Source organism: Papio anubis, chromosome 8, assembly GCF_008728515.1.
Source record: "Papio anubis isolate 15944 chromosome 8, Panubis1.0, whole genome shotgun sequence".
Taxonomy (NCBI): Eukaryota; Metazoa; Chordata; class Mammalia; order Primates; family Cercopithecidae; genus Papio; species Papio anubis.
In genome coordinates, this window is record NC_044983.1 from 34087639 (window position 1) to 34115169 (window position 27531).

At 38.8% G+C, this 27531-nt stretch overlaps 1 protein-coding gene across 7 annotated transcripts in view; it reads left to right on the forward strand.

The window, feature by feature from the left end:
* Window positions 1-27531, forward strand: part of UNC5D (unc-5 netrin receptor D) — a 576267-nt gene that overhangs the window by 521844 nt on the left and 26892 nt on the right. For all 7 annotated transcript variants that reach the window (XM_009212864.4, XM_009212868.4, XM_009212866.4 and 4 more), the window contains 4 exons: window positions 4951-5119; window positions 7074-7301; window positions 15748-15897; window positions 23319-23483. In XM_009212864.4, coding sequence (XP_009211128.2) covers window positions 4951-5119; window positions 7074-7301; window positions 15748-15897; window positions 23319-23483 — 712 coding nt within the window. The remainder of the gene's footprint in view (window positions 1-4950; window positions 5120-7073; window positions 7302-15747; window positions 15898-23318; window positions 23484-27531) is intronic.

Genomic DNA, 27531 nt, shown 5'->3' on the forward strand with positions numbered 1-27531 from the left:
ACAGCCGCATTCATTTAAAAAATAATAATAATAATAATCTTGACAAAATCACAAACTCAAGGGAAAGTTGCAAGGATAATATCAAGAATTCCTGTGTGTCCTACACTCAGATTCACAAATGTTAATATTTTACTAAATTTTCTGTATTTGTCTCTTTCCTCTCTCCTTCATATATATATAAAAATGAATAAAATACATATATATGTGCATATATATACTTTCTAACCACTGTGAACAAGATGACCCTTTATCCCTAGATACTTTCATGTATATATCCCCTAACCAAGAAATTATCTTCTATAAACATAGCACAATTAACAAAATCAGGAAATTAACCTTGATAAAATACTTTTAGTATGCTACACACCTTATTTATATTTCACTTGTCTGAATAATGTCCTTGAGAGCAAATTAAAGTCCAAGTCACTTCATTGCATGCTGTTGTCCTGTGCTTTTGGTCTGCTTTCATCTGGAACCGTTCCTGAATCTTTGTATTTCATGACATTGACAGCTTTGAAGAGTGCAGATAAGTTATTTTGCAGAATGTGCTTTCCTCTGAGCTTGTCTAATGGTTCCTTATGAGGAGATTCAGGCTGCGGACTTTTAGCCGGCATGTCACAGAAGTGATGCTAGGTTCTCTTCACTGTGTCCTGTCGAGAGGTATATTCTGTGGATCCATCCCATTCCAGGGAACGTTAACTTGGTCATTCATGTTAGGTGGTGTTTGCTGTGAAGTACTCTTTTACCCTTGGTAAACAGTTAAGTACCTGGTGGGAAGATACTTTGAGAATGTGTAAATAGTTATTTATTACTGTTTAAACTCTCACCCAATAGGTTAACATCCATTTATGATTCTCAACCAAGTATTAATGTAGCTGATCGCTAATTGATGGTTTTCTACATTTATTTGTTGGTTTTCTCTTATGTGGAAGAGTTTTCCTTTCTCATTGATTCATTCTTATGTGGATTTTTATTTTGTGGATTCTTATAGTATGACTCAATAGGTTATAATTCTTTACTGCCATGATTTACTCTGATGCTCAAAAGGTTCCAGATTTGATCAGTGAGAATCTCTTCAAGCCGGCTTCTGTGTCCTTTTCAACAAGTATTTTTGAGTGCTTACAGCCGGCATATACGAGGCACTGGGGATGCAATGATGAGCTAAGCAGAAAAAAAAATAATCCCTGGGCTAGGGGTGGTGGCTTACGCCTGTAATCCCAGCACATTGAGAGGCCGAGGTGGGTGGATCACCTGAGGTCAGGAGTTCGAGACCAGCCTCACCAACATGGTGAAGCCCCATCTCTACTAAAAATACAAAAATTAGCTGGGCATGGTAGTACGTGCCTGTAATCCCAGCTGAGGCTGTAGAATCACTTGAACCTAGGAGACGGAGGTCGCAGTGAGCCCAAGGTGGTGCCACTGCACCTCAGCCTGGGCAACAAGAGCAAAACTCTGTCTCAAAAAAAAAAAAAAAAAAAAAAAAAATTCCCTGGCCTCAAGGAGCCTACATTCTAGTTAGTGGGACAGAAAAAATAACAATAAATAGGCAAATGGTATGGTACACTAGAGGGAATTAAGTGTTGAGGAGAAAAAGCCAAACAAAGATCCGCTTTTAGTATTGGGAATGTTGCAATTACCAAGGCCTGGTCAGAGAAAACCTCATTAGTAGATGTCAGTTAAGCAAGAACCTGACAGGCACAAGGGGGGTAAATCATGTGGATGTCTAGGGGAAAGCTCTTCCAGGCAGCACCCAGCACTCCAGAGGAGTACGAATTGTAGCAATTCCATGAGGTGAGAAAACACTGGCATTTTTGGTAGGATGACTGAGGTGGCTGCATGGAGGACAGACTGTGAAAGGCGAGAATAAAAGCAAGGAGACCAGCATCATTTCCAAGGAGCCTTAAATGCCCATCATGCACATTCCTAAGGCATTGAGAATTTAAGTCAAAGCGTACATTGATGCAATGACAATGTATGAAAATTGCATGAATTAATCATCTCAGAAAGCAGAGTTCCTATAGAAATAAGACTGGGCTCAAATTGTTAAACTTTTTCTATCTATACACAGCATTTAAAGTACAAATATATATGCATGTATGTATATGTGCATATGTATGTATAGATAGAGAACAATGAAAAACATTAAGTAGCAAAAGTTCTATGCAAAAAGATTTTTCAGTCTACAGACCACACTAGGGTATGTGATACATTGAGGTGGTTCATATTTTTATCCTGAAATCACTGCTTTTATTGGTTCACAGTTATTATTAGCTCACAGCAATTTTAGAAAAATGTGTTACCTTTTTATGCGCTCCCCCTCGCCCCAGCAGGGACACGTATACTGCCTTTTTGTGGATTATGCAATGCTGGAAAGTTTAAACGCCATCTATGATTTCCTTAAGAAGGCTCATTTTTTTGTCCACATCCAATTAAAGGCTTCACTCCGCAGCCCTCTGTCCTCAAATGTCCTGCATCTGTATCCATGATTACCCCTGGACTATACTGCAACCCCGTTCCCTGATCTTTCCTTGGGATGTCATAAGATCCAGCAATTTGGCCAGAAATCTCCTAATGGTAACAGAGTAGAAAAGTACAATCTGGTCACAGAGAGCAAGAGCCTGTGAGTGAGAAATTTTGGGTTATTTTCCTGCCATCACCTTGATTGACTCCTCTGTGACCTTATGCTGTTAACACCTGCCTCTATAGGTGTGCGAAGAGCTTTAATTAATATTTGTAAATCTCCCTGATTGTTACAGATAGAAGGTAGCAGAAAAGGGCAAATTGTTATTAATCGTGGGGAGAAAAAATATTGAGAGATTTTTGTGAAGTTCTGGTGAACTTCTGGTGAAGTTTTGTTCCTTCACCAGAGAGAGACCTATACCCATGGACACTATTTTCACAGTGGGAGGTTTAAGTATAAATCTTGATTTACTTACTTTGCACTTAAGGAAATGCCTAATGCCTATTTAATACAAAACTCCTATTCCATGCCCTGGCTCGTATTCAGTACGCACTGCCTCTGACTCCTAAAGCTGTTTAAGTTACCACTGTGAAAGGAGTCTTGCTATTCACGAGTGTGAGAGTTCATCTAATTAGCTGATTTCAGTTCATTTGGCATTAAATAATTCCCCAAATTCCCATATGTTTGAACAATATGTTCAACAAGGAGGATAATTCTCTGAAAGCAATTAAATAGTTCTTTTAGGAGAGCTTCTCATCGGTCACTCATAAGCATCCCTGCTATTCCTGTCCATGATGAATGCAGGCAGTAATTACATGGAAAGCGCTTCACCCTCTCTGATGGCCGCTGGCAGGCACCCACATACAGGCTGCACATTTGAATTTTATGTTTTTTTTTCAAACCTTGAGTATATTATTCTAGGCTTTCCACAGAGCATTTGATGTTGCTAATACACTGCTTTCCAGTCCCCTCTCCTCGCCTCCCCTACTTAAGGGTAAATGAAGACATGACCATCTTAACCTGTGTTTTGCTCGTATAGGAAGAATTGTCTATTTTGGACTGCGGTTACCTTTGTGGGAGACTCAACTTTTTAAAGGCATCTCCAGGGCTTCTTGGAGAGGGGAGGAGACGATGTGATAATGTTACATCTACTGTTTTAGACAGAGTAGACATAAGATGCTCCTCAATTATATGGCTTGGCTTTATTGCAGCAGCAAGTGATAGATAATGAGCTCAAGTATAACCATTACTAACTTGAGAGAATAGATGTCAACATAAGCAATTCAGAAATGAATAGCACATTAGATGAACTCAGAGAAAAACTCTTTGTTTATAGAAGATCATGGGAAAGATGGTATCTTTTAGCATTAAATTTTATCTTTATTTTGCCCAAGGAATTGCTTTTTTAGTCAAGGGTGACATATTTCAATGTCCTTCCTAGGTAGTATAAGTAAAAGCTTTGGTAATAATACCAATTCCAGCTCTCCCATAGCATTGCTCTATATTCAATATTATTATTTTTCTTACAAGTGAAAATCCAGCAAAAAAAGGATCAAATAGGTTGTTGAAGAACACATATGCCATTAGAGGAAAAATAAGCAGACATCTGGGTTCTTCTCACTGATTACTGTTCTGTAAACTACTCCCCCTTACTGTTTGGGGGTGCAGATTAAAAACAAAAGCCAAAGACATGAAAGAGGGAGGCATTCAATGAGGTATGATGATTCCATTTTAGTTAACTTTCACTTTCTTTGATCTGTTCCATGACTCTGCATTCTCACTGTAAATAATTCACAATTCAGAAAAGCTGAACACCAGGTTTGGATTGAATGATTTTAAATTTAGATCTAAAATAGAAAAGAGTTGAAAGATATACATTTATGTATGATATTATGCACATTTGTAGCTGTCTACTGTGCTATTGCTATATAAGCTGTGTATTTGTTCATTGGCAAAAAATAAATGTTTTCAAAGCCAGAATAGACACACTCAGTGTGTATCTTCAAAATACTGTTTTGCTTCATAATAATTTGCTTTATCATTTTCCAGCATTAAGAATATTTTAGATTGTGTTTTCGTGAGAAAGGAATTTGATGGTAACGAGATGACGAGATCAGTCATTTCTATAAAGCTTTTGTTTGCTCATTGATAATGGCATCAACAATAATAAGGATTCAGTAGCTGGTGCATGACCCACCAGCCAGGTCTTTGCATTCTCCAATTCTGCCCTGTATTTCTAAAGAAGCATTTGTCATTTTGTTGGTGGGTTTATCAAAACCTAGATTTGAAATCTAGGCTTAAACTCTCTCCGTGTGTCTGAGAACTTCATGACAAATGCTTGTTCTCCAGACCAGTCCTTTGTAAAAGAAAATCCTGGAAAGGAATATTTATAAGCCTGAAGAAAACCCCAGTCTGTTAACCAAATTCTCATTCAAATATGGCCCCTCCTCTACATACTCCTCTCTTTTATCCTTTTTTCAACTGTGAAGCCTCCAGTCAGATGGCTCTGAGGTGCTCCTGAGTCCTGAAGTCACCTGTGGTCCTCCAGACATGATCGTCACCACTCCCTTTGCATTGACCATCCCACACTGTGCAGATGTCAGTTCTGAGCACTGGAATATCCACTTAAAGAAGAGGACACAGCAGGGCAAATGGGAGGTGAGACCGTTTACTTCCTTTTTTAAACAATGGAAATTGAGTTCCACCTATGGGATAGATTTAACCTTAACATCTAACACCACAAATCAGCATTTCTTTGTTGGCAAAGGGTTGGTGGCAAGTATTTTATAATATCCTAAACATATTGGCTAGTTTTTTTTTTTTCTTCTTTTTCCCATTATAATAGAAAAGAGAAGCAAGGGATAATCCAGAGCTTTCTTGTTTGGTTTTAGAATACAGTTATAATTACCCACATATTCATCTACACCTACATACCTGCTCATTGATCCCCTTCACTTCCTCCTTGGCCTCGTCCCTGTCTTAATGGACATTATTCTGTGGCCTCTGTGGAGTTAGGGAGGAGGTTCAGGGCAGGCAGTCTGTGTTCAGAAGGAAAATAACTATGTCTATTTTTTTCCATCCTGGGGATTCTAAGGTAACTATGTTTAATCAGGAACACATTTGCTGCTTAATATATTTTTTTTAGTTAACGAACGCATTAAGAATTATTATCAGTGTCTGTTTCCTGTGTATGAGTGCATACAAAAGGGATACAGTAGGAGACAAGGAAGGAGAATGAGGATACATAATAAGACATTAACAACGGGAGACAGTCACAGCAAAGACAGATTGCAGTTGAATTACTATTTTAAGTGAAAGCTCTGATTTATCTGCCTGATAGGGCTTCCTTTATGTCCATCTGCAGTCAGCTTGCATGAAACTGGGAGAATTATCTTTGTTGGAACACAATGACCTGTTCCAGCCAGCCCTAGGGTCTTCCTCCCAGAAGGCACTTCAGGCCAAAGAAGTAAAAGGAAAATCATGTTTCTTTAGGAGAAGAAAATTCCCAGTTGCTGCAATGGATTACCTTTACCCTGCCCACTAGTGTCTTGAAACTATTTTCTTTATTCTGGAATGCATTCTGCTATTTAGTGTGTCTTAGTGCAACCGTGAACAGATTTCCTGGGGCATGAAGTTCCATGGGTTTCCTAAAGGGCCATGTTTTCGTCCTCTTCCCATTATGTTTGGCTTTGCTTTGATTTTTGCCACTTTAATTTTTCTTCCCAGCACTTCCTCACAATCTCTTATACACAGATGGTGTTATATTTATGCTCTATCAAACCAGTCACATATACTAAAGTTCTTATCAGGGAGGGTGAAATATTCTAGTACATGTTATCTAATTCATTTATTTAGTGGTCCCTTGTAAATGATTTCAGTGGGATGAAAGAGGATAAAATGTTTGAGAGAAAATAAACATTACCTTAAGGATATTCAAAGAGTTGTCACAAACAGGTGTTTGTAAAAATAAATGAATAAAAAAAGTTGCTTATTGATAAGGTTTAAGATTTCTAAAACTCAACATTGAACAAATTAGCCAGAAATAGAACTTTCACAGTGATTTTTGTTATTATAACCAATGAAGTAGAAATTCTAGCACACTGAACATAACCATTTCTGGAGTTTTTTTTTTTTTTCTTTTGAAACGGAGTCTTACTTTATTGCCCAGGCTGGAGTGCAGTGGAGCGATCTCAGCCTACCGCAACCTCTGCCTCGCAGTTTCAAGTGATTCTTCTGCCTCAGACCCCCCCGAGTAGCTGGGATTACAGGCGTGTGCCACCGCACCTGGCTAATTTTTGTTAGTAGAGATGGGGTTTCATCATGTTGACCAGGCTAGTCTTGAACTCCTGACCTCAGGTGATCTGCCTGCCTCAGCCTCCCAAAGTGCTGGAATTACAGGCATGAGCCACCACACCCAGCCCATTTCTTGAGTTCTTGATGTCAGCACTTATTTTGATAGAAGAGGAACAGTTAACATCAGGATAACTGGGCAATAGGACTATTCTGAAAAAGAAATTTATATTTGTGTGTTCATTTATTTGTGTCCTGGCAATATAATGGTTAGATCACATCTTATTTCCAAGTGAGAGAATAAACACACCTTTCCCAACAGGAAGTGATGTCAGTGGAAGATGAATCCACATCCTGTTACTGCCTTTTGGACCCCTTTGCATGTCATGTGCTCCTAGACAGCTTTGGGACCTATGCACTCACTGGAGAGCCAATCACAGACTGTGCCGTGAAGCAACTGAAGGTGGCGGTTTTTGGCTGCATGTCCTGTAATTCACTGGATTACAACTTGAGAGTTTACTGTGTGGACAATACCCCTTGTGCATTTCAGGTCAGCCTTTGTTTTAATAATTTTCTTTTGGTGTCATGAAAGTGTGGGTTTTCCAAAAGATCAGTATCAATTGAAAATTTTATTACTGAGGGTCTGGAAAATGAACCCACGCCACTGTAACTGCCCGATGGGTTCACCTTGCCCACTCCCTAGACAGAGCCGATTTATTAAGACAGAGGAATTGCAAGAGTTATTTACGCAGAGCCGGCTGAGCGGGATACTGGAGTTTTATTATTACTCAAATCGTTCTCCTCAAGAATTCAAGAATCATTGTTTTGAAGGATAGTTTGGTGGGTAGGGACTAGTGAGTTGGGAGTGCTAACTGTTTGCTTCAGAGATGAAGTCATGGGGAATCTAAGCTGTCTTCTTGCACTGAGTCAGTTCCTGGGTCAGGGCCACAAGATAGATGAGCCAGTTTATTCATCGGGTGGTGCCTACTGATCCATGTGCAGGGTCTGCAAAATATCTCAAGCACTGATTTTAGGATTTACAATAGCAATGTTATCCCCAGGAGCAATTTGGAGAGTGCCAGAATCTTGTAGCCTCCAGCTGCATGACTCCCAAACCATAATTTCTAATCTTGTGGCTGATGTGTTAGTCCTACAAAGGCAATCTAGTCTCCAGGAGGGAAGCGGATTTGTTTTGGGAAAGCACTGTTACTGTCTTTGTTTCAAAGTTAAACTATAATATAAGCTAAGTTCCTCCCAAAGTTAGTTTGGCCTATACACGGGAATGAACAAGGACAGCTTGGAGGTTGGCAGCAAGAGGAAGTTGGTTAGGTCAGATGGCTTTCACTGTTATAATTTTGCAATGGCAGTTTCACCACTGGTTTGACTGGGATACCTACCTTGAAGCAAGAGCCGTGTTACTGTGTGGTCAGCAATGTAAGAGGGGTTGGGGTACTTGAAATTCAAGAAGAGAGAAGGGCTAAACTAAGGCATGTGCAGAACATTGTGTACTAAATTATGCAACTGACCAGAAATGTAGTCAGAATTCAGCAGAGACACAAATGGAGAAGAGTTTTTGAGAACTCTTTTACAAATTTCCATGGATGGATGAGATTTAGGAACAAAACAGAAAGGAACACCACATCAAGAGAAAAAAAAATAGCATAAACCACAGGAACAAAGAGAGTTATCTGATGTGCAGAGGGCAGGGAGAAAATTGCTTGAATCAACTGAAGGTTGTAGTTAGGGAGCCACAATTATAAATCATACCTATCACGAGGTAGTCATTTTCTATCCTGGGCATATAGTCTATTAATTATCAGGGCTACTAGGGCAGAGATGGTTCAAGGTTCCTTTCCATTTTTGGTACTTTTAATCATGTAAGATTCATTTTAATTTAGCTACTCAGGAAGACTGCAAGTTTATTAAAAGCAGCAAGGATGATGCAGAACTGCCTGTGTAAGCTCTGCCCATATATAAATAGCATAGCTCTCCTGACACACCTCATTCTAGATCCCTGCTATTCCAGTTTTGGGTCATTAAGTCCATTATGCAGAGCATTTTCTCAGTAACTAGATTTTAAGACACTGAGCTGGAAAACTCGTGTTTACCAGTAGAAAAAAATATCATGACCTCACTCCTGAACATAAGCCAGTAAAGGTGACACAGTGCCAGCCTGTGTTCCCAAACTGCTCCTGAGTATCTCTTAAGTAGCACAGGTCATTGTGAAGGGCACACTTTTTCTTTGGCTGCTCACAAAAGGGGCTTCTTTCAGAGGCGTGCCATTTTGTGGAATAAGAAACTTCAGTGTAAGTAGTTAAACTTCCTCCCACCATTGTCATTTAATACTCTTCCTCTGCACTCCCCATCCCTCCATAAGAGGATTGCTCCAAGAGAAAATATATAACAGATATTCAGGAAGCAAAAATAAAGAATAAATATCTTAAAGAGAGGGTTCATCTTGGGGTCACTACTACTACTCACCAGTTATAAAATGCACCATGACTCAAGTTGGATGTTTAGTAACTCAGCCAGATTTTAAAGGCTGAGTAAACTGGAGTAACCATGGAACATCATGGAAGATTTCCAATCTCCTGGCTGATGTAGATAACCCACTGCTGACTACTGTGACTGTATGGAGCTGTTCACACAACTGTCTTGGAAGTCAGCCCTCATAACCAGTTTGGAGTTTTCTTTGAATAAGGGTCTCCCAGATGATGTATATAGCAGTGAGATAGACATATACTTAAAGAGCTTGTTCTCAGTGACTTTCAGATCATCTATTTCCATCTCTACTATATTGTACCATGGCTCCAGTGTTCACAGATGAATACCAATTATTGTGGACATCATGAAAACACCCTAACCATAGTTTTCAAACCACTATCCATTTTTGGTTGGTAATAGAATCTTTTTAGACAGTACTAGGGAGAATGTTATTCTCCCTCTAATTGAATCCAAGTGTATTTCATCATTGAGAGGTATTTCTTTTTCTTTGTTTGTTTTTTGAGATGGAGTCTTGCTGTGTCCCCCAGGCTGGAATGCAGTGGCCCGATCTCAGCTCACTGCAACCTCCGCCTACCAGGTTCACACGATTCTCCTGCCTCTGCCTCCTGAGTAGCTGGGACTACAGGCACCCGCCACCACGCCTGGCTTTTTTTTTTTTTTTTTTTAGTAGAGATGATGTTTCACCATGTTAGCCAGGATGGTCTCGATCTACCTGCCTCAGCCTCCCAAAGTGCTGGGATTACAGGCATGAGCCACTGCGCCCAGTCGAGAGGTATTTCTTTAATTTTGCTTTAGAGTAATGTTTTTTGGTAGAAATACCTTTGACCCCATTTGTCCTAATCTTTTTACCTCCGTGATTCTTTCTCTCTCCTATAATGGCAAATAAAGCTGTGTTTGGTTGTACTTGTTATTGACAGGCTGTATGTGACAGCTGTCATGAGCAGAAAGGCCATGCATCCCCCTTGGGGTTTTGAAAGATCATCAACCTTGCTTGAATAACTTTTCTGGCCCACATAGGGATTAAAATGAAACTTGTGGCTTTTCTGAACTGAGACTTCCTAGTAAACAGCCATTTATTCCTCAGTCTAAGTTTCTGGGTTTTGTTTCTGAAACTGTCTTGCTTTCTGGATTTTTACTTTGCTGAGTGAATGTGTTCAGGGCCTTCTGCAGAGATTTATTTTGATCACCTGCATATCCCAAATCATTTCATATTGTGATGGCTTCATACATGGTATTGCATTGGAGGAGGAAATTAGTTACTAACCCATTAAAACAGTTCTATTTCAGGAAAGCCTTAACGACAGTTCCCTTTTTGAACCCCTAAATGACCTCACAAATTGGTATTTAGCTCTCCCAACTTCTGTGGCGTAAGCTGAAAATATAGTATACAGTGATAATATTTTCTGCAACCCTGAAAGAACCCTGACTTCTTAATCAAAATCAGTAAGCAATTTTTCATGGAGCATTTCTGCAGAAATTGCCCACCCTGGAATGTGCTTCAACTATCCTTATGACGACACGTTTGTTGTAATTAGGAAATCAATGTGAGCATGGTTGTGACAGCTGCTGTATTTATTGCAGTGTATCTTTCGTATCTCAAAGAATGATAACAGATAAGGGCCCAACTCTGTGCTCTTAACCAAAAGGAAGCTGAGGTTAAGTGCGTGGTTGCATCTTTCATTTCATTCATGTCTCACTCGGAGATTGTATCCCATAAAACACTGAAATGCCTACCTTCTCCCCAGAAGACCTTGTGAGAAGGAACGTGTAGAGACTCAACTCCACCTGTCCTCTCAGAACTAGGTGGGGACCAGGCAATATAATGGGCCCACTGTAGAATATTCCTTGAGAGAATTTCAGTATCTAAATAGGGACATTCTCTATTTTTAGTCCTATCTTCCTTTCCCTTCTTCCTTTCCCTGTACCCCCTACAGGTCTACTCTATTTGAGTCTCATTTGCTCTGGGGGTAGCTTATCTGAGTAATAGTAGCAATTTCCTTGACAAAAACAGAATACTTTGTGTATCTGGCTAAGACATAATTTAGTTTCAGATTTCTGAAGATCTGTTCTGATAAACACATCTAAAATCGTCTCTATGAAAAATTAAATCTGCTATGTTTTTAAAAAATAACAATGTCATCTGCCTGTAGGTAGGTGAGAAAAGAATAAGAAGACAATAAATAAATGACTTCTTGTCCTTGCTTTTGTGCTTTTGTAATAATTAGGGCTGCCATTTTATGCTTGTATGTTTGACATCGCTGACTCTGATAAATTCAAACCAAAGGTTGAGAAATGGTGATATATCTTCGAAGCAGTAACATTTTAAGACCTGGTTTTTTGATTATTACACACAAAAACACACACACATGCACAGCTTTAACAAACCTTGACATAGGAAAGCAAGGAATTAAGCAGTTCCCTATCTTATCTAAGAAAGAAAACAGAAAAAAACAACTAGGGTTTTTTTGTTTCTTTTATTTTTTTTTTCTGCCATTGCTCCCAGCACTCCTATATAGTACTCTTCATACTCATTACTTACTTGGCATTAAGGTGGATTTAGAATCTAATTTCAAAGGATTTCCTCTAGATGTAGTTCTTGTGTTCCTCAATAATGCAATCTTGGGAAATATTGTTCACGTAAAGCGTTTAAAGGAAAACACCATAGTGACATAATTTGTGTGTGTGTGTGTGTGTTTAAGTTCAAACAATTTTGTCTCATAAATATGTAAATTCAGCCTGCCTGTTTTACTATCCCTGAAGCACACCTGAATATTGCTGCCTGTCTGATTAAATCAACATAAAGAGCTCAGTGAGGCACAAAGCACAAGTTTTTCCTGGCCACAGCTCCTAGAACTGGATGACTTGCAACCCCAATGTAAAATGATGAAACAGAATGCTGAGAAAAACCACCATCCAGAGACTTCAGGTGCATTTGATATATAAAAAACTGGCCAGACCCTATTTCCTAGTTCCATTTACTCAGATTATCAGTTTAACAATGGAATGAGGTATTTAACAGGAGGTCCTTGTCACATAGAAGGCAGATTGGAAAAATCAAATTACTATCAAGCCTCACTTTTGGTATAATTCATCCCTATGAGTGATTTAGAACTAGCTAAGCAGAGTTGTCCAAGCCTGGCTGGTGATCAGAAGCATCCAAGAAATACTTATATATACCCAGACCTAGCCTCCTAGAGTAATACAGTAGGCTCAGGGAACCCTGTGTTAAATGCAATCCACTGTATTTGGAGAGTATTTTAAAGTTCATACTTAGGAGTCTGTTTATTTAACTTTGAAGCTAATTGTGCCTTTACAAATTTATAAATACAATTATTAGTTCATTACTGGGCTTTTTCATTTTAATAATTGTTTTATTATAGAATAACTGTAATTGCTTAATATTTTGTACAAGATTATAAGACACTGTTACTTCTATGTTGTTGGCTCAATATGTGCAGATTTAAGGAGTAAGTGAAAAGAGCAAAAAATAAATCATGTTGTATTTAAATTTGAGGCCCTAGAGCAGAACTATTTTCTGCTCTAGGTACTATTTTCTTCCATGATAATTATAAGCAGATATCTATTTTTAAAATTTGTAATATTATCCATTCTGAGTTTCATGGACTGTGTAGACAGTACATATAACTCTAGGGCACATACAGATTGACTTACATCATCTTATACATATATCCTGCACCAATGAAAAATTATTTATGAGACAGAGTTAATCACAGAATGACCTTCACATGACTCTTTAAAAAAAAAAGCATAGTAGTAAGAAAAGGCAGGGAAATCTAAGAAAAAACACTGGACCACGATCAAGTTGCCCTGGTCTAGTCTCAGCTCTCCCATTAGCCATGTGGTTTTAGGCAAACAACTTTCTTCAGGGGACTTCCGTGTTTTCATGTGTAAATAAGGCACTTGGTGCTCTAAATCTTAAGTTCCCTTCTAATACAACAACTATTGTGTGTAGTGTCTAAATAACAAAATAGTCTAGCACTACAATAAGTAACACATGACCTTGAAGAACTCACTTCATTTCCTAGTGTCGACTACTTCATGTCCATTAAGGAAAGTTAAATTTAAAGAAAAGGGTATACTTGAGAAAGCCTAGTTCAAGTACACTTAGAAGAGTTGCTGTTATACTATGGCTTTAATATGGTCTTAATAAGCACATTTCTTGTTTGTACTTGTTTCTAATCTTGCACCAGAATTGCAAAAATAGGTTAATATATTAATTATTTTGCTTGGCTATAAATAAACCCAGGTAAGGAACTGAGGTCTAAAGAAAATAATTTGCCCAAAACTACACAGAAATGTGATTAGAATTTTATGCTGCTATCTTCAATTTACAAGACTGGTATTCGTTTGAGTACATGAAGACACCAAAAGAGTTTTAATGCACCTTAAAACCAGAGCAACAGTACTCAAAAATAAAATACAAAGTCCCTAGCGTAGCAAGCAAGAATTTGTTATTTGGTTTCTGCCCCACATTTTCATCATCTCCAATCACACACTTTCCACCTCAACCTTCCATCCCAGCTCTGTCTAGCCACCATGCTTGTGAATGTCCTCTCCTTCCTTGTCTAGTGGCCAGCTCCTCCCTTTATTTCAAAGTTTGGCTCAAATACTACCTCCCCTAGTAATGCCCAGACTCCTTTCCTGGTCTGTCCTCCCATCCGGGTCAGGGGCACCTTCTGTCTTCCTTAACCTCCTAGGAATATATGCATAGTAATATATACTATATTAGAATCAATGCCTAGTGTCCTGACCCTTTCACAGTATTGTAAGTTTCTCGGTGGCAGAGACTGTTTCATTTCTGCACACCCAGTGTCCAGCTCTAACATAGCTCTCATGGAAATTTAGTAAATCTCAAAAGAAGGAATCAGTGACCAGAGACCGCCTAATGTCTCAACCAAGCAGGCATTTAGAATTAATTTCCTATCCTCCCCATAGTGCCTCTTTTCTTCCATTTCTTGTAACCCCCACCAGACATTGGCTACCATGTTATCATGTTCAACTCTGAAATCCACAAAATTGTGAATTACCTAGCACTGTACTGTCCAGTATGGTCATTGCTAATCACATGTGGATATTTAACTTTAATTAAAAATTCAACTCCTTCATCACTGTAGCCACATTTCAGGTGCTTAATAGCCACTGTAGCTAGTGGGTACCATCATGGACCACACAGAGATAGAATATTTCTGTCATCACATCTAGTTTATCACTGACCCTTGGGCCCCAGGAAACACCCTTCCCACACGCAACACCAAAGAGCTGGAGAAAATGCCACTGATTCAGTCCTGGAAAAAGATACTGGCAACCTATTAACAGTTCATGTGTACGTGAAGGATAAAACTTGGATGACATTTTAGTCAAAAATGTTTTTGTTACTGTCATTCTACTTATGGACAAGAGATGGATATAAGATAACAAGTAAAGGTGTTTTTACTCATTGATAATTGAAATGTAAGTTTGATTGTGTTTATAAACCTATTTGTTTTCTAACAGTCTTTTTTTTTTTTTTTAGAATCTGAGATTATAGGACATAAAGGATTTCAATTTTTAATTTCTCCTAGCTCTGCAAGGAAATAATATGTCAATTAATGGTGATTTTAAAAATGGACTTAAGGAGATCTCTTTATCTTCAGTAACACCGAAAGCCTCAATCCCGCACAATCATTTAGCACTTCACTGAATATGTATTTGTTTTGTTATTCCATTTGTTATATCATCTCTCCAATATGATTCTAACACCACAAATTTGGAATCAATGAAATGGTTTACTCAACAGAATATATGTGAATTGAGTTTGTATTAGATTGTATTACATAAAGATTTTTCAGTGAAAGCTACAGGAGTGTTTCCTCAGGAATTTGTTTTCTGTTTTCCTGAGCTACAGCTACCTTGATAAACAACTTATTTTTTCTTGGCCTTTTGGTATAATAACTTTTACAAACATGACTACAAATAAACATGATACATGCACACTGGAACATTTGTTTTAGGCCAAAAGAATAAATATCATATAATGCCTGCATTAGTGAAGAAAAATTGAACCAGAGTGGAGGGGGGCTGTTTCTAGTTAGTGTGAAATATGATGATGTGTCAGGTTGAGCATGAATGCATCCCTTGATTATGGTCACAGAGTGAAATTCCTACAGTTGTGGAAACTCAGAAGTATTATGATTTGCTTGGGGGCAGGGGAGGTCTTTGAGGTTTAAATAAAGGCACAGTGTAGTTTAAAGCCCTAAGCAACACAAATAACAAAAGTACTGTCTCTTTCTAACCAAATACTTGTCACTCAGCAGTTGTTAATCCTTAGTCTTGAACTTTATGGGCTATGGGGATATAAAGAAGTATGTTTCTCCTACGCTGTCTGTCCGTTTGTGGAAGACACATGGTAGTGAGCGTGCATATCCATAGATAGGAAATATATAAGCAGGATATTTCATTATTGATCCCCTTTTCTTTTTCTTCTCCTATAGGAAGTGGTTTCAGATGAAAGGCATCAAGGTGGACAGCTCCTGGAAGAACCAAAGTTGCTGCATTTCAAAGGGAATACCTTTAGTCTTCAGATCTCTGTCCTTGATATTCCCCCATTCCTCTGGAGAATTAAACCATTCACTGCCTGCCAGGTACTGGCCAAATGGGTTTCTAACAGAAACGGCTTTGCTTTAACCAGCAAGCCTGTCACAGATCCTGGCAAGGGTCCGCTTGATTTTCCTCCTTTAAAGGATGGATTCTGCCTCAAAACTGTCATAGAAATGTAACAGTTTGGGCTACACACAGGGAGTGAAACATATTGTCATAAATTCACAGCATTCTAATGGGTGGGAAGAAAGGTGCTTGCATGTCAGGTGAGAAGGCATTTCTCTTCTCTCCTGTTGGAATCATTGCTCAATATAGGTTGAAGATGCCAATTTAACAACATAGAGCCAGGTTGGTGGGTTGGTTTGTTTTTATTAAAAATCAGCTCATTATGAGACAGCATCTTTATCATATTCAGCAGTGAATAAACTGAATGTCAGTGAGGAACTTCTTAAGGGTGATAATTTTGAATTGCAGAGAGCTATGGCTAGCCAGATGAAAACAAGAGATTTTTTTCTTTCATATATGAAGTGCACTTGCTGCCAAATGAATCAGGCAAGATGGGAAGGAAAAAGAACATGCCTTTCTTTCTCTTTTCTTTTCTTTTTTTTCTTTTTTCTTTTCTTTTTTTTTTTTTTTTGAGATGGAGTCTGTCTCTCTGTTGCCCAGGCTGTAGTACAGTGGCGTGGTCTTGCCTCACTGCAACCTCCGCCTTCTGAGTTCAAGTGCTTCTCCTGCCTCAGCCTCCTGAGCAACTGGGGATTACAGGTGCCCGCCACCATGCCCAGCTAATGTTTGCATTTTTTAGTAGAGATGGAGTTTCACCATGTTGGCCAGACTGGTCTTGAACTCCTGACCTCAGGTGATCTGCCCACCTCGGCCTCCCAAAGTGCTAGTATTACAGGCGTGAGCCACTGCGCCTGGTCAGAACACTTCTTAAGAGTCCTTTTATAAATATCGAAAGGTACTTATTGTCCACATGTCTCCTGTTAGAGATTTCAAAAACAAAAAGCAAACAAAGTAAACATTTCAGGGAGACTCAGAATCTCTTTGGATCCTATTTAGTTATTTCAAGTACATGTTTAGCCTTAAAAGATCTCTTATAAACAAGTCTATGAAAATTCCCAGTGATACATATTACATATTACAGTAAGCAGCTCGCTAGCCTCCATAGTTTCTAAAGTCAGTCGTCTTACTTCAAGTGCCTAAGGACAGGATATTTCCTTCGCTCTGGAAAAGCTTCTGGTGGACTCACATTGACCTGGAATCACAGAATGCTTTCAGGCTTCTTTGTTTTGCCCATCAGCGTAATGTGTAGAGTCCTCTGGCTTTTGTAACCTTCCATCCTTGCAGCATTTTTTTTTTTTTTAACTATACACAGGTATACCAGCTTGTCAGAATGGGAACAAGCCTAGTCACAAAGAAAAAACCTTGACTGCATCATGATGGTTAGAAAAACGTTGTACCACCAACCATCCAACTTCTAAAATTCAGGATTTTTAAACTGGACAGGGCTGCATTTTTCTATTGACTTTTCAGACTTACTACCTGAGGAATTGCCTGTCTGTACAGTTTTAGTGCATTCAAAGCAGCACAACCATCTCTCGTTGCCCTGAGCATTTTTTTTTTTCCCCTGGGAGGGCCAGGGGCACATTCACCACATTTTTTTCCATGGAGAGAAGTTTTCTATGAATAAACAGTTTATGACATTCAAGGTGTAGGTCTCTTTGCTCTCCAGTAAGCAGTATTCAAAGTTTCTAGTCCAAATTGAACTTCGGAGTATTGTTAAAACAAGTCCTGATAGTCATGCAAATTCCTCCATATTAATCTTTATAGGCTATAAGGGTCTCATTTCACTGGATCTGATGCAAGTGACTCAGTCCAAAGTGAACTATTAAGTTTAATGCTTGGAGATAAAAAATCAGATGAAAGAACCATTACCTTGCAGCATCACTTAAACAATAATTCTGACACCAGGGATACCAAAGAGAGCCCCAGGAAGAAGAGACTTAGGGGGCTAAGTGTTTACTGACCTCAGAGGGTACAACAGGACCAGCCAAAGCCAGAGGACATTGACTTTCAAGGAAACCCAGCAAGCTTTACTGCTGGGATGGACTGGATTACATGGAAGTTGTGAACATGTATAAATATTTGCCTTTTGTAATTGAGCATAATTTGAAAGAGTCTTGGAAGGCTGAGAAACAATTTAATTTTCTCTGCATCAGGAGGCTTGCCACTGAGTTTTCATTTCCACTTCATTTTTCTTACCCCAAATGGCTTTCCGCTCTATTCCTCCTTTCTCTTCATCACCCCTACCACCAATTTCCTTGCCCCTCTCATCACTGAAATCCTCAGCTTGTGTGAATGCATATTGTGCTTGGCTTAATGACCATGCTGTGTTTGCTCTGGGCATTAGATGTAAGCACTTAGGGGAGGGTTTGTGTTCAGCCTGCTTGAACCTCATGTAGAACATCATGTGCACTGACAAACTTGGCGTGGATAATAGAGAATGGCTTTTCATTAGGGCTTAGTGGTTAGGAACTAACAGGGCCTATTTCTCGTTATCCCAGAGAGCTATTGTGGAGAGAGAAAATCGCACTATTCCTGACATCGTTTATAGGTCTCTCCTTCAATTGGTGAATCTCCCTTTCTCTAACTTCAAATCAGGAGTCTGGGGGCCGACATATTACAATTGGTACCCAAAACTTACTCTACTAGGAAACTTCCCTGTTTTCTTCTGGGAAAGGTAGAAATTTCCCAGAAAGGTACAGGCTGGGGAGGTGCCCAGTACATACAATGTTTTCCCTATCAGACACCAACAAACTGCATGAGAAATGTTTTTAGAATGGTGTGAGTTCAAGGTTGGGCCCAGAGATATGTGATGAGAGCCTGTATATCGAAGGACCAACTAGATCTTAAATCTTGTTGGTTTAGGTTCTGGAGGATTACACTTTACAGATGTCATTGCTTATGAAGCCAGGTATATTGAGTGAGAAGTTGGAAAGTCTATGTCAGGTCTTCTGAGATCTCATCATGGTAGCAGCCACTGACATTGGTTCAAAGAAAACCTGAGGTCCACGATGCTAGTCTCCCCAAGTAAACAATTCATTATATCCCATTTTCTTGTCAGTCCCTAAGACTCTACCACAATTAGGAATATATGATTTTCCCTCTGTAGAATTAGCAACCCTCCTCTGGGAGGTAAATAATTCTACTTTTAATAGGTTACTGGACCTGATAGCACCTAAATCAGTTTCTTTTATTCCTTGCTGGGACCTGGGAGCTCCTAAATCACTTTCCTTTATTCCTTGCTGGCTGTGGGGTAGGGGAGCTGTAATAAACATAATACAATAAATTATTATTTTTAAAAGCCAACAAAACACAAAGTCAAGTTGTCACCTCCCTAGGGTAAAAGCAGCTGTCTTTCCAGCATGCTATGTATCTTGGAGAACCCAGTGTCTGTCTCCTGCTAAGATATGATTTACATTCTCTCCATCTGCTAAGAACCTAATTATAATAGGAGTCAAAATGAAAACATTTCCGGAATTCTTTAAACACCCATAACTTTGCTATACTTTCTCCTCCCATATTACTTTCCACATAATTCCTCTCAGCTCAGCAAGCTTGTTGGTGTTTTTTGTTTTTGTTTTTTTTAATAAATGAAAGTGAAGATGATTGCCGTGAAAACACACTAATCATGGCACTTCTAATTCTATTATTTTAAAATGTTTTGTTGAATGCTATTGGCAGCTGCTACTCAAGTCAACAATAAAAAGCATTCCCTTGATACTGTCTTAAAATCAGATTTTTTAAATGTTTGGATTGTGTTCAATGGAATGGAAAAGAAAAAAGAGGGCTTTTGTTTTATTGTTTTTTGGTGCTAATTCTCATGTCTTTCTGCAAGGAAAAATTATCTCTGCAGTAGGCATTACTCTTTTATATTTCTTCCAGTGTTTTTAGGAGAAAATACAGGGAATTTAGCAAATGATACCAGAGAAGACACTTTTAAATGGGTGGTCAGTGTCTTTTTTTTTTTTTTTTTTTTTTTGGAAGGCAAGCATTACCAACGATTCAAATCAAATTGCAGAAAACGTACATTTGCTTAAGAGCTGGACCTTGAGCACAGTTTTTTGTCTAGCCCTGAAGTCCAAGTGCTTGCATTACACTATAATAACTCAAATTTCAATTTTAGGAAGCATCTCCTACTTAGCTTAGCTGGGCAAAACCACCTTAGGCAAAAGTACCTGTGAACTCCAGAGTGCTGTGTTATGGTTACTTTCATTGATGTGCATGGTGCAAAGCAACTCTACAAAAATTCACTGGTTTGGAGAAGAGAGTTTATTTGAGGGCTAATAAAAATAAGAAGGGAGAGAACAAGTATAGGGCAAGAGATGGTGGAAGCCTTTGAAGGCCAGGCAGGAGACAGCAGGCATCAAATCTCCATTGTGGCCCCCCAAGCAAAGGACTCATGTAATAAATTTAGAGTTCCTAGGTGGCCTGGTCACATCAATGCCTGCCCAGTCATTAGAGGTAAAAAAAAAAAAAAAAAAAAAAAAAAAAAAAACCATAATGCTATTCCCTGAATAATCCCAATCAACTGCTTTCTGCTTTCCTGAGCTATTTTCCTCTCCCATTAAGTCCCAACCCCCTCATTTGCTCTATGTAGTAGAGCTTGAAGGCAGGAAGACTGGGAGTAGGTGACCAGAGTTAGCCATAATGGAAGCATAATGGAAACCAGAATATTAGAGGAGAAGAACAATGGGAGAGATAAGATAGCAATCAGTTTCCAAAAGTTAAATTTACCAGAGAAGTAAAGACCAAACAAGATTATTGTAGCGCTTAGGGGTAAAATACCAGGGATTGAGGATAATGAGATAAATGCCAGAGATGATGTTTTTGTAGTCCTTCTCAGAGAGATGGCAGTTGGGGCATGTGTGAACAAATGGGATCTTGAACAGTACAGAAGGCAAAGAGAGAAGTGTAGGAGGCTGATATGGAGGAAGGGCTGCCCATGGTTTACAAAGTGGAACAAAGCTTAGGAGAATTAGGAAAAGAATCACATTAGATAACAAGGAGAAATGGCAGAACTTGTAAGTGCACATGATGATACAAGTGAAAAGTCATTTGGAGTATTTTAGAGAAAATGACTTCCTGTAGGCATTGCCAGGAGGCCCCACCAACCAGAAATGCCCTCTGCTGCAGGATCTACCACAGGGAGAAAAGAGAAGAGCTCATAAGCAAAATTTTTTGTATTAGAAGAAAGGGGGAAAGCGATACCATTAAATGGACATGTGTTGTCAGCTGATGGTGCAAGCAAGTTGTCCTCCAATGAAAAGCTTCCTTAGTGATCATTAGCTTGGTGCCTCTTCCAGCATTTTCCCCAGACAATGGCCTCCCTCTGGAACTCAGTAGTAGCCCTTTTCAGGGTTGCCCAACTCACATCAGTTTCTAAGATAACTTCTTCAAATCAAGAATTGTTTTAGTCAAGAAAATAGAAGGCACTCAAGACATTTCAACTGAGGGGAAATTTAATCAAGGGATTTATATGATTACGAAACCTCTGTGGAGAGCCAAGGTCAGAGAAAGCTACTAGTGGTATTAGAAAACCAGTCAGGTCAGGAATTTCAGGAAAGTGCACCAGCACTAAAGCAGTGGATTCTCCAGGGAATGTCCACAAGCCCCTGCACACCTTTCTTGGGCTGTCAGTTGAAGCCTTCAGGTCTGCCTGCTGATGTTAGACGGGCAGTGATGGCTTCTGCACTTCCTTTCCCTTCCAAATCTAGCATGAGTGCCTCTTGTGGGCAGAATGGAAATGTGAACTGCCAGTAGGGGAGTTTTAAAATGTAGTTTTTAGTCTTCAAGCCCCTTCCACATGGGGAAGAACAGAGAATGGCAAAGATAGAGTTCCATTCTAACAGCCCACTTCTTGCACAAGAATGAAGTCTGTGAAATGCCAGATCCTTTCCCACCTGTAGACCTTCTCTACATCCTTCTTGAAACTCCACTTTTCTTTTGGTTCCAGATTAATAACAAACAAAATGACCCGCAATTTATTGCTAAGATGCATGGTAGAATATTTGATTTTGTTATTTCATACTCCCATAAAGCTGGCTCTCCTCTCTTCAAGTTCACAACAGTCTAGAGTCCATCCATCCCTCCTTCCTGAGTCTACCAGTAAACATCCAAAATAAAAATCTATGGGGCTTTCTATAGAGAAAATTAGGAAGCAAGGTATCCAAACATGTGTGCACATAAGGGCTTGGGAATAACTAGGTAACGCATAGCTTCTCAAAGGGAAAAGATCATTTCAGTCATGTTCTTTAGTCTCATGACACATGCTGGCTTCATCACCATAGTTCAGGGTTCCAAACTTCCAGATTTGATACATGTCTTGCCACCTTTCTGTTCTAATATTGCGGAAAATTTTATTTTTAGCAATAGGTAAAGGAGCAAACTAATAAAGTGAGAAATAGAGAAAAAAGTGAGCGTGAGGATTACTAGAGGCATATGTGGTCATTGCTAAGGGCCAAGCCACATTTGATTAGAAAGGAGAGAGACTTTTTAGTACATGAAAAAATTTCAGTGACTAACTTCTACTTCACATTATTAGACACAGTCTGGTAGCAAGCAATGGCTAATAATGGGAAAAATGAGTAATCTATAGATTTTATAATCTCCCTCCTCATTTACTAAAAGGTATTTTTGCCTCTCAGTTGTCCATATGTCCCCTGAGAGTGGGGGACTGAATCTGTTATTGTTTCTTATTGTTTACCTAGTACAGTGTCTGGTCATTAGCAGGCACTTTATACATTATGGTTGAATGGACAAATTGAGCAAATGAAGAATTGACAAACTAGATCACTCTGGGGTGGCCCTGTATGTGTGTCTGTCTCTCTCCCCTCCTTCCTCCCTCTTTTTCTCCCTGTCTGTGTGTATATGTGTGTGATTTTGCACTAGGTATTAATTTTTATGTTGGATACATTAGCAATGTTGTGTTCTCACAATTCTGCATGAGTTTGTGGTATGGAGTTAAGTTCTGGCCAATCAGTTCCTTAGCATAATTTTTACATAGGTAAAAAGATAACGTCCTCCCCCAGACCGAAGTAGAAGCATGGCTCACAGGAGTCTTCCAAAGGAAAATATTTTCTAAGCGGGGAATGAAAATGATAATTTTTGATGTTATTCTTCCTAATTGTGTGTCACCAAGTGAAATCTGAGCTCTTGCAGTGCGGTTTTGGAATTCAAATGTTATCAATTGGAATTGACATTAATTACTTTTATGCTGCTTGGCATTTGCTGGAACATTATTTTTACAACAATTCCACTAAAGCTGCCTAGGCAATTATCTCTGCTGTGATTGTCTTCATCGTCGTTGTCATCATCATCATCATCGCTATTAAGTCTCTCCCGTTCTAGTTCATCTCAGCTGGGCCCTGCAAACCATCCCTTCTCTCCGTCTCCCCTGCAGGAAGTCCCGTTCTCCCGCGTGTGGTGCAGTAACCGGCAGCCCCTGCACTGTGCCTTCTCCCTGGAGCGTTACACGCCCACCACCACCCAGCTGTCCTGCAAAATCTGCATTCGGCAGCTCAAAGGCCATGAACAGATCCTCCAAGTGCAGACATCAATCCTAGAGGTGAGTGCTTGATCTACAGATCATTTGACCCTTTCTGAAGGATGATAAGAATGATAAACCTATACCTACCAGCCGTGCTATTCAGGTTCTGAAAGCTTCAAAATGCACAAAGTCCGCATCTTCATTACTGTTAAGGGAAAATAAACTTTTTCTCACACCGAGGATTGAACTAAACTTCCCCCTGGGCAAGGAAGCTCAACCCATCAAAGAGCTTAGACTGTGAAGGTACCTCTGGGGAAGGAACTGATACCAAGCTTTTGATACACAAAATCACAAGAAGTCTCATTCCACAGCAGACTTGGATTACCAGCTGAGATTCATTATAGACTGAAGCCAGATGGTACAGTTGAGACACATGCCACAAAGAGGCACAAAGCCACCCTCAGACTGTTTTTCTGCTGGTTCCGACTAGTTTTCCAGAAGTCAGTTGCCCTATATGTGTTATTTTATCTCCAGGGATGAGACTCCCTGTCTTACTGTTTCTCATGCCCCCCAGGCTCAGAATTCTGTACATCCACATCTCCGTTACTCCCTTCCAATACAATAATATAAGGAGGACAGGACAATACAATAATATAAGAAGGACCTCATTCTATAAGGTAAGGAAATGGAAGTGCAAAGTGAGAAAAGACTTTGTCCAGGTCAAATCAGTATTGGAAGGTAGAGTTAAAGTAGCAGTCAAGGGAGGATTCTCTTGAGAACTTTTGCAAAAAGGCATCTGATTTCCGTCATGGCTCCAATTTGTCCTAAACCACCAAGTGACTTCATAGCTTTGAACATGAGCTTATAAAGTAGACAATAGCCATCCTTCCTGAATGGGATAGAGGGGGAGATTAGCAGAGGGATTGTGATGCTTTTGTTTGGCAGTTTCCAGGTCATTACAGATTAGTGTAAAAAAAATACGTATTTTGCTTTTCACTTATAAAATAAATATATACATATATATGCATTTATTAATATATAAATATATATTTATAAATTTAAGCTTGGCAGAAGATTCAACACATTTATATACATACAATTCAATTTCAGGTTTTTTTCCTGGAAAATTTATAGCTGTATAGCATTATTCCTTCTATTCTCATTTGAAATCATTGTTTATGCAAAATGAGCATTGCTAATTCCCCAAATAGTTTTTCTGAAGAGTGGATGGCTTTCCAAAGGATTGTGCCTTAAAATTGATAGCTGTCTTAACTGACATGTTTATGCAGTATTTGCATTCATTATTGCCAATTAGCATTATGTGCTCAAGTAGTTTTCACGGAGAAGGTAGATCTGGAAACCTGGGGTAGGATATTTTTAGGGGCTCTTTCTTGAACGGTGATACTATATTTCACATGATGCATTGCAAAGTAAAATAAAAATTATAGAAAGGTTTTAAAAATAAAAACGAAAAATCTAAGAAGAGCTGGTATTCAGAAGGAAGCATGAAAAGGCATAACATAAAAGATCCCTCTCATCCAAATTGCCCTAGATGTCCATTAACAGGCCAATGAAAGAATTCAGGTTTATAGGTTATTGTTTGTAAAGGAATCCAGATATTGGTGATCGACTTGTGCTATTACAGGATATTTATGTAAGAGGAATGTGATAGGTATTTTTGCTCCTTGCCTCAAATTCTTAAAGTGCTTGAAAGGAAAGTTAGCTAATAAACACAACCTTGTTGTTTACTCCCCAATTTCTTTTCTAATGCTTCACAAGTTTACAGTCACTTAGAAATGCCTTGTAGAAGATAACATTAAATATCTCTTGATAATGAGGCAAGTATCAGAATAATATTTCAATATTTATTGTTAGGCTATAGTCATCCAATTTGAGGGCTGCTGCATTTTAGAGGCTTTATTAACCCTTTGATCCTTTCAAGGATCACTTTATTAATTGCTTCAAGCATTCCTACAGAATTTGGCCCAGGTTGTCATCTTCACTTTGTGATAAACTGTATTTTTTTGGACAAGTCTAATTTGCTCTCATTTTCTGTGTCAGAAGACGACTAATAACTTTTGTAAGCCACTATATTTCAGGTATCATTTCATTTGCTTTCATATTTGTCATACAACCATCAAAACTCTGTGGATTAAGTATTAGTACTATCACAATTTTACATGCTATAAAAGTCTCAAAGGCATCAACTTTCTTGTCCAAGATCAAAGATCATGGAACTCATAAGGGAGTGGAGCCACAGTACCCAACTCAGAGACCTGACTTCAAGATCAAAGTCTGACTACTCCACTACACTATTTCTGGATCCCAGTCAAGGCCATCTAATGGATTAGCCTTAACTGTGGGCCTTCTTCATAGTATGGCTTCTCTTCAGGGGCTCAGGTACTAGTGGCAAACATCATAGCACCAGAAATTTTGTCTTCAAGTACCTGAAAGTATATGAAAATTGGGAAGTTCTTTCTTCAAAAGAAGAAAGGATGGGATGTAACCATCTGTGTGATGGACTAGAATTGTTCATTCTATAATGGAGATCCTACATGTAGCTCTGCCTACAAATGGATGTCTTTGTTGAATGATTGCTCAAACCCATTTAATCCTGGGATTATCTGACTCCCAGGAAAGATACGCATCTGGTGATACATAAAATGAATAAAAACTGTCCTCTTGACTGGGCGTGGTGGCTCATGCCTGTAATCCCAGCACTTTGGGAGGCCAAGGCAGGTGGATCACAAGGTCAGGAGATCGAGACCATCCTGGCTAACACAGTGAAACCCCGTCTCTACTAAAAATACAAAAAATTAGATGGGTGTGGTGGCAGGTACCTGTAGTCCCAGCTACTTGGGAGGCTGAAGCAGGAGAATTGCTTGAACCCAGGAGGCAGAGGTTGCAGTGAGCCAAGATCACACCACTGCAGTCCAGCCTGGGTGAGAGAGAGAGACTCTTCTCACAAAAAGAAAACTGTCCTCTTTTCCCTAAGATGGCTTAATTTTTTGGTAAATGGTTCCAGCAAAAGTGAAGACACAGAAAGTGCTAAGAAATTGGGATGACCTGGGGAGGTGCAGGATACATTCTAGACCCAGGTCTCTATCGGTGAATTAGGTGTACTAGATAGATTTTTAAAGTGCATCATGCTTCATGTTCCCTAAGCAGAAAAAGACTAGATTTAGGTGGTTTAATACGTTAGTAAGTTATATTTATATAACTAACATATATATATAGGATCAAGATTTAAGATATATAAAATACTTTATATCTAAATATTGATTTTTAAATATTAATAAGATATCTATCTTAAATACTGCTTTAAATGTTTAAGTCAATGTAGTAATTATCCTCATTGAAGGTATTTTATCCGTCATGTTCAGCCTCATCCCTGACATATCCCTTCATGCCTCTAAGTGATTTTTCAAATAAACCCAGTCCTTCATATATCACCTTCACACTTAAAAGTTATTTTTGTGACCAAGATAATATATTTTTTTACTCTTTAGAGAGGTCATTATTGTATCAGTCTTTGGAAATAAGTTGTTACCTTTAAATTTAACCCTATTGAATTACCTAATGATTACTGCCAATCGATACTCTATAGAGCAACAGTATCAACAGGCTAAAATTGTAGACTGGAGTAAAACAATTTTGCAAATATTGAAAAGAAGGGAAAAATTCCCAAGTAATTTATTTCATCATTCCTTATTAATGTAACATTATTAAAGAATCTTTTCTTCAATATAAACAACTTAAAGGAATCTTGCATGTTACAATTTTCCATTCAAGCAGTTCTCTTATCTTTCCTCCAAAAGTGTTGGAAGTTGGGGGATAATTTGTCTGTTACAACAGACAGAATAGTTGGAATTTCTCATTGATTTACAACTCCCTTAGCTTACCAGGTAGCAGCTGCTTATCTCGGATGTGCAGAGCATGAAAATCTACTGTTCCTCTGCATATGTAATTTAAACAATCAGAAAATGTGATGTATCTACAGGATTCTTATTACTTGGCGCAGATGTCTTTTAGAATGCATCATAAATGTTACATAAAGTGTAATCCTTATGCCTGGAAAATATTTAAATTTGAGAACTTTAAGAGGGAAATGGGGACCCACTTATTA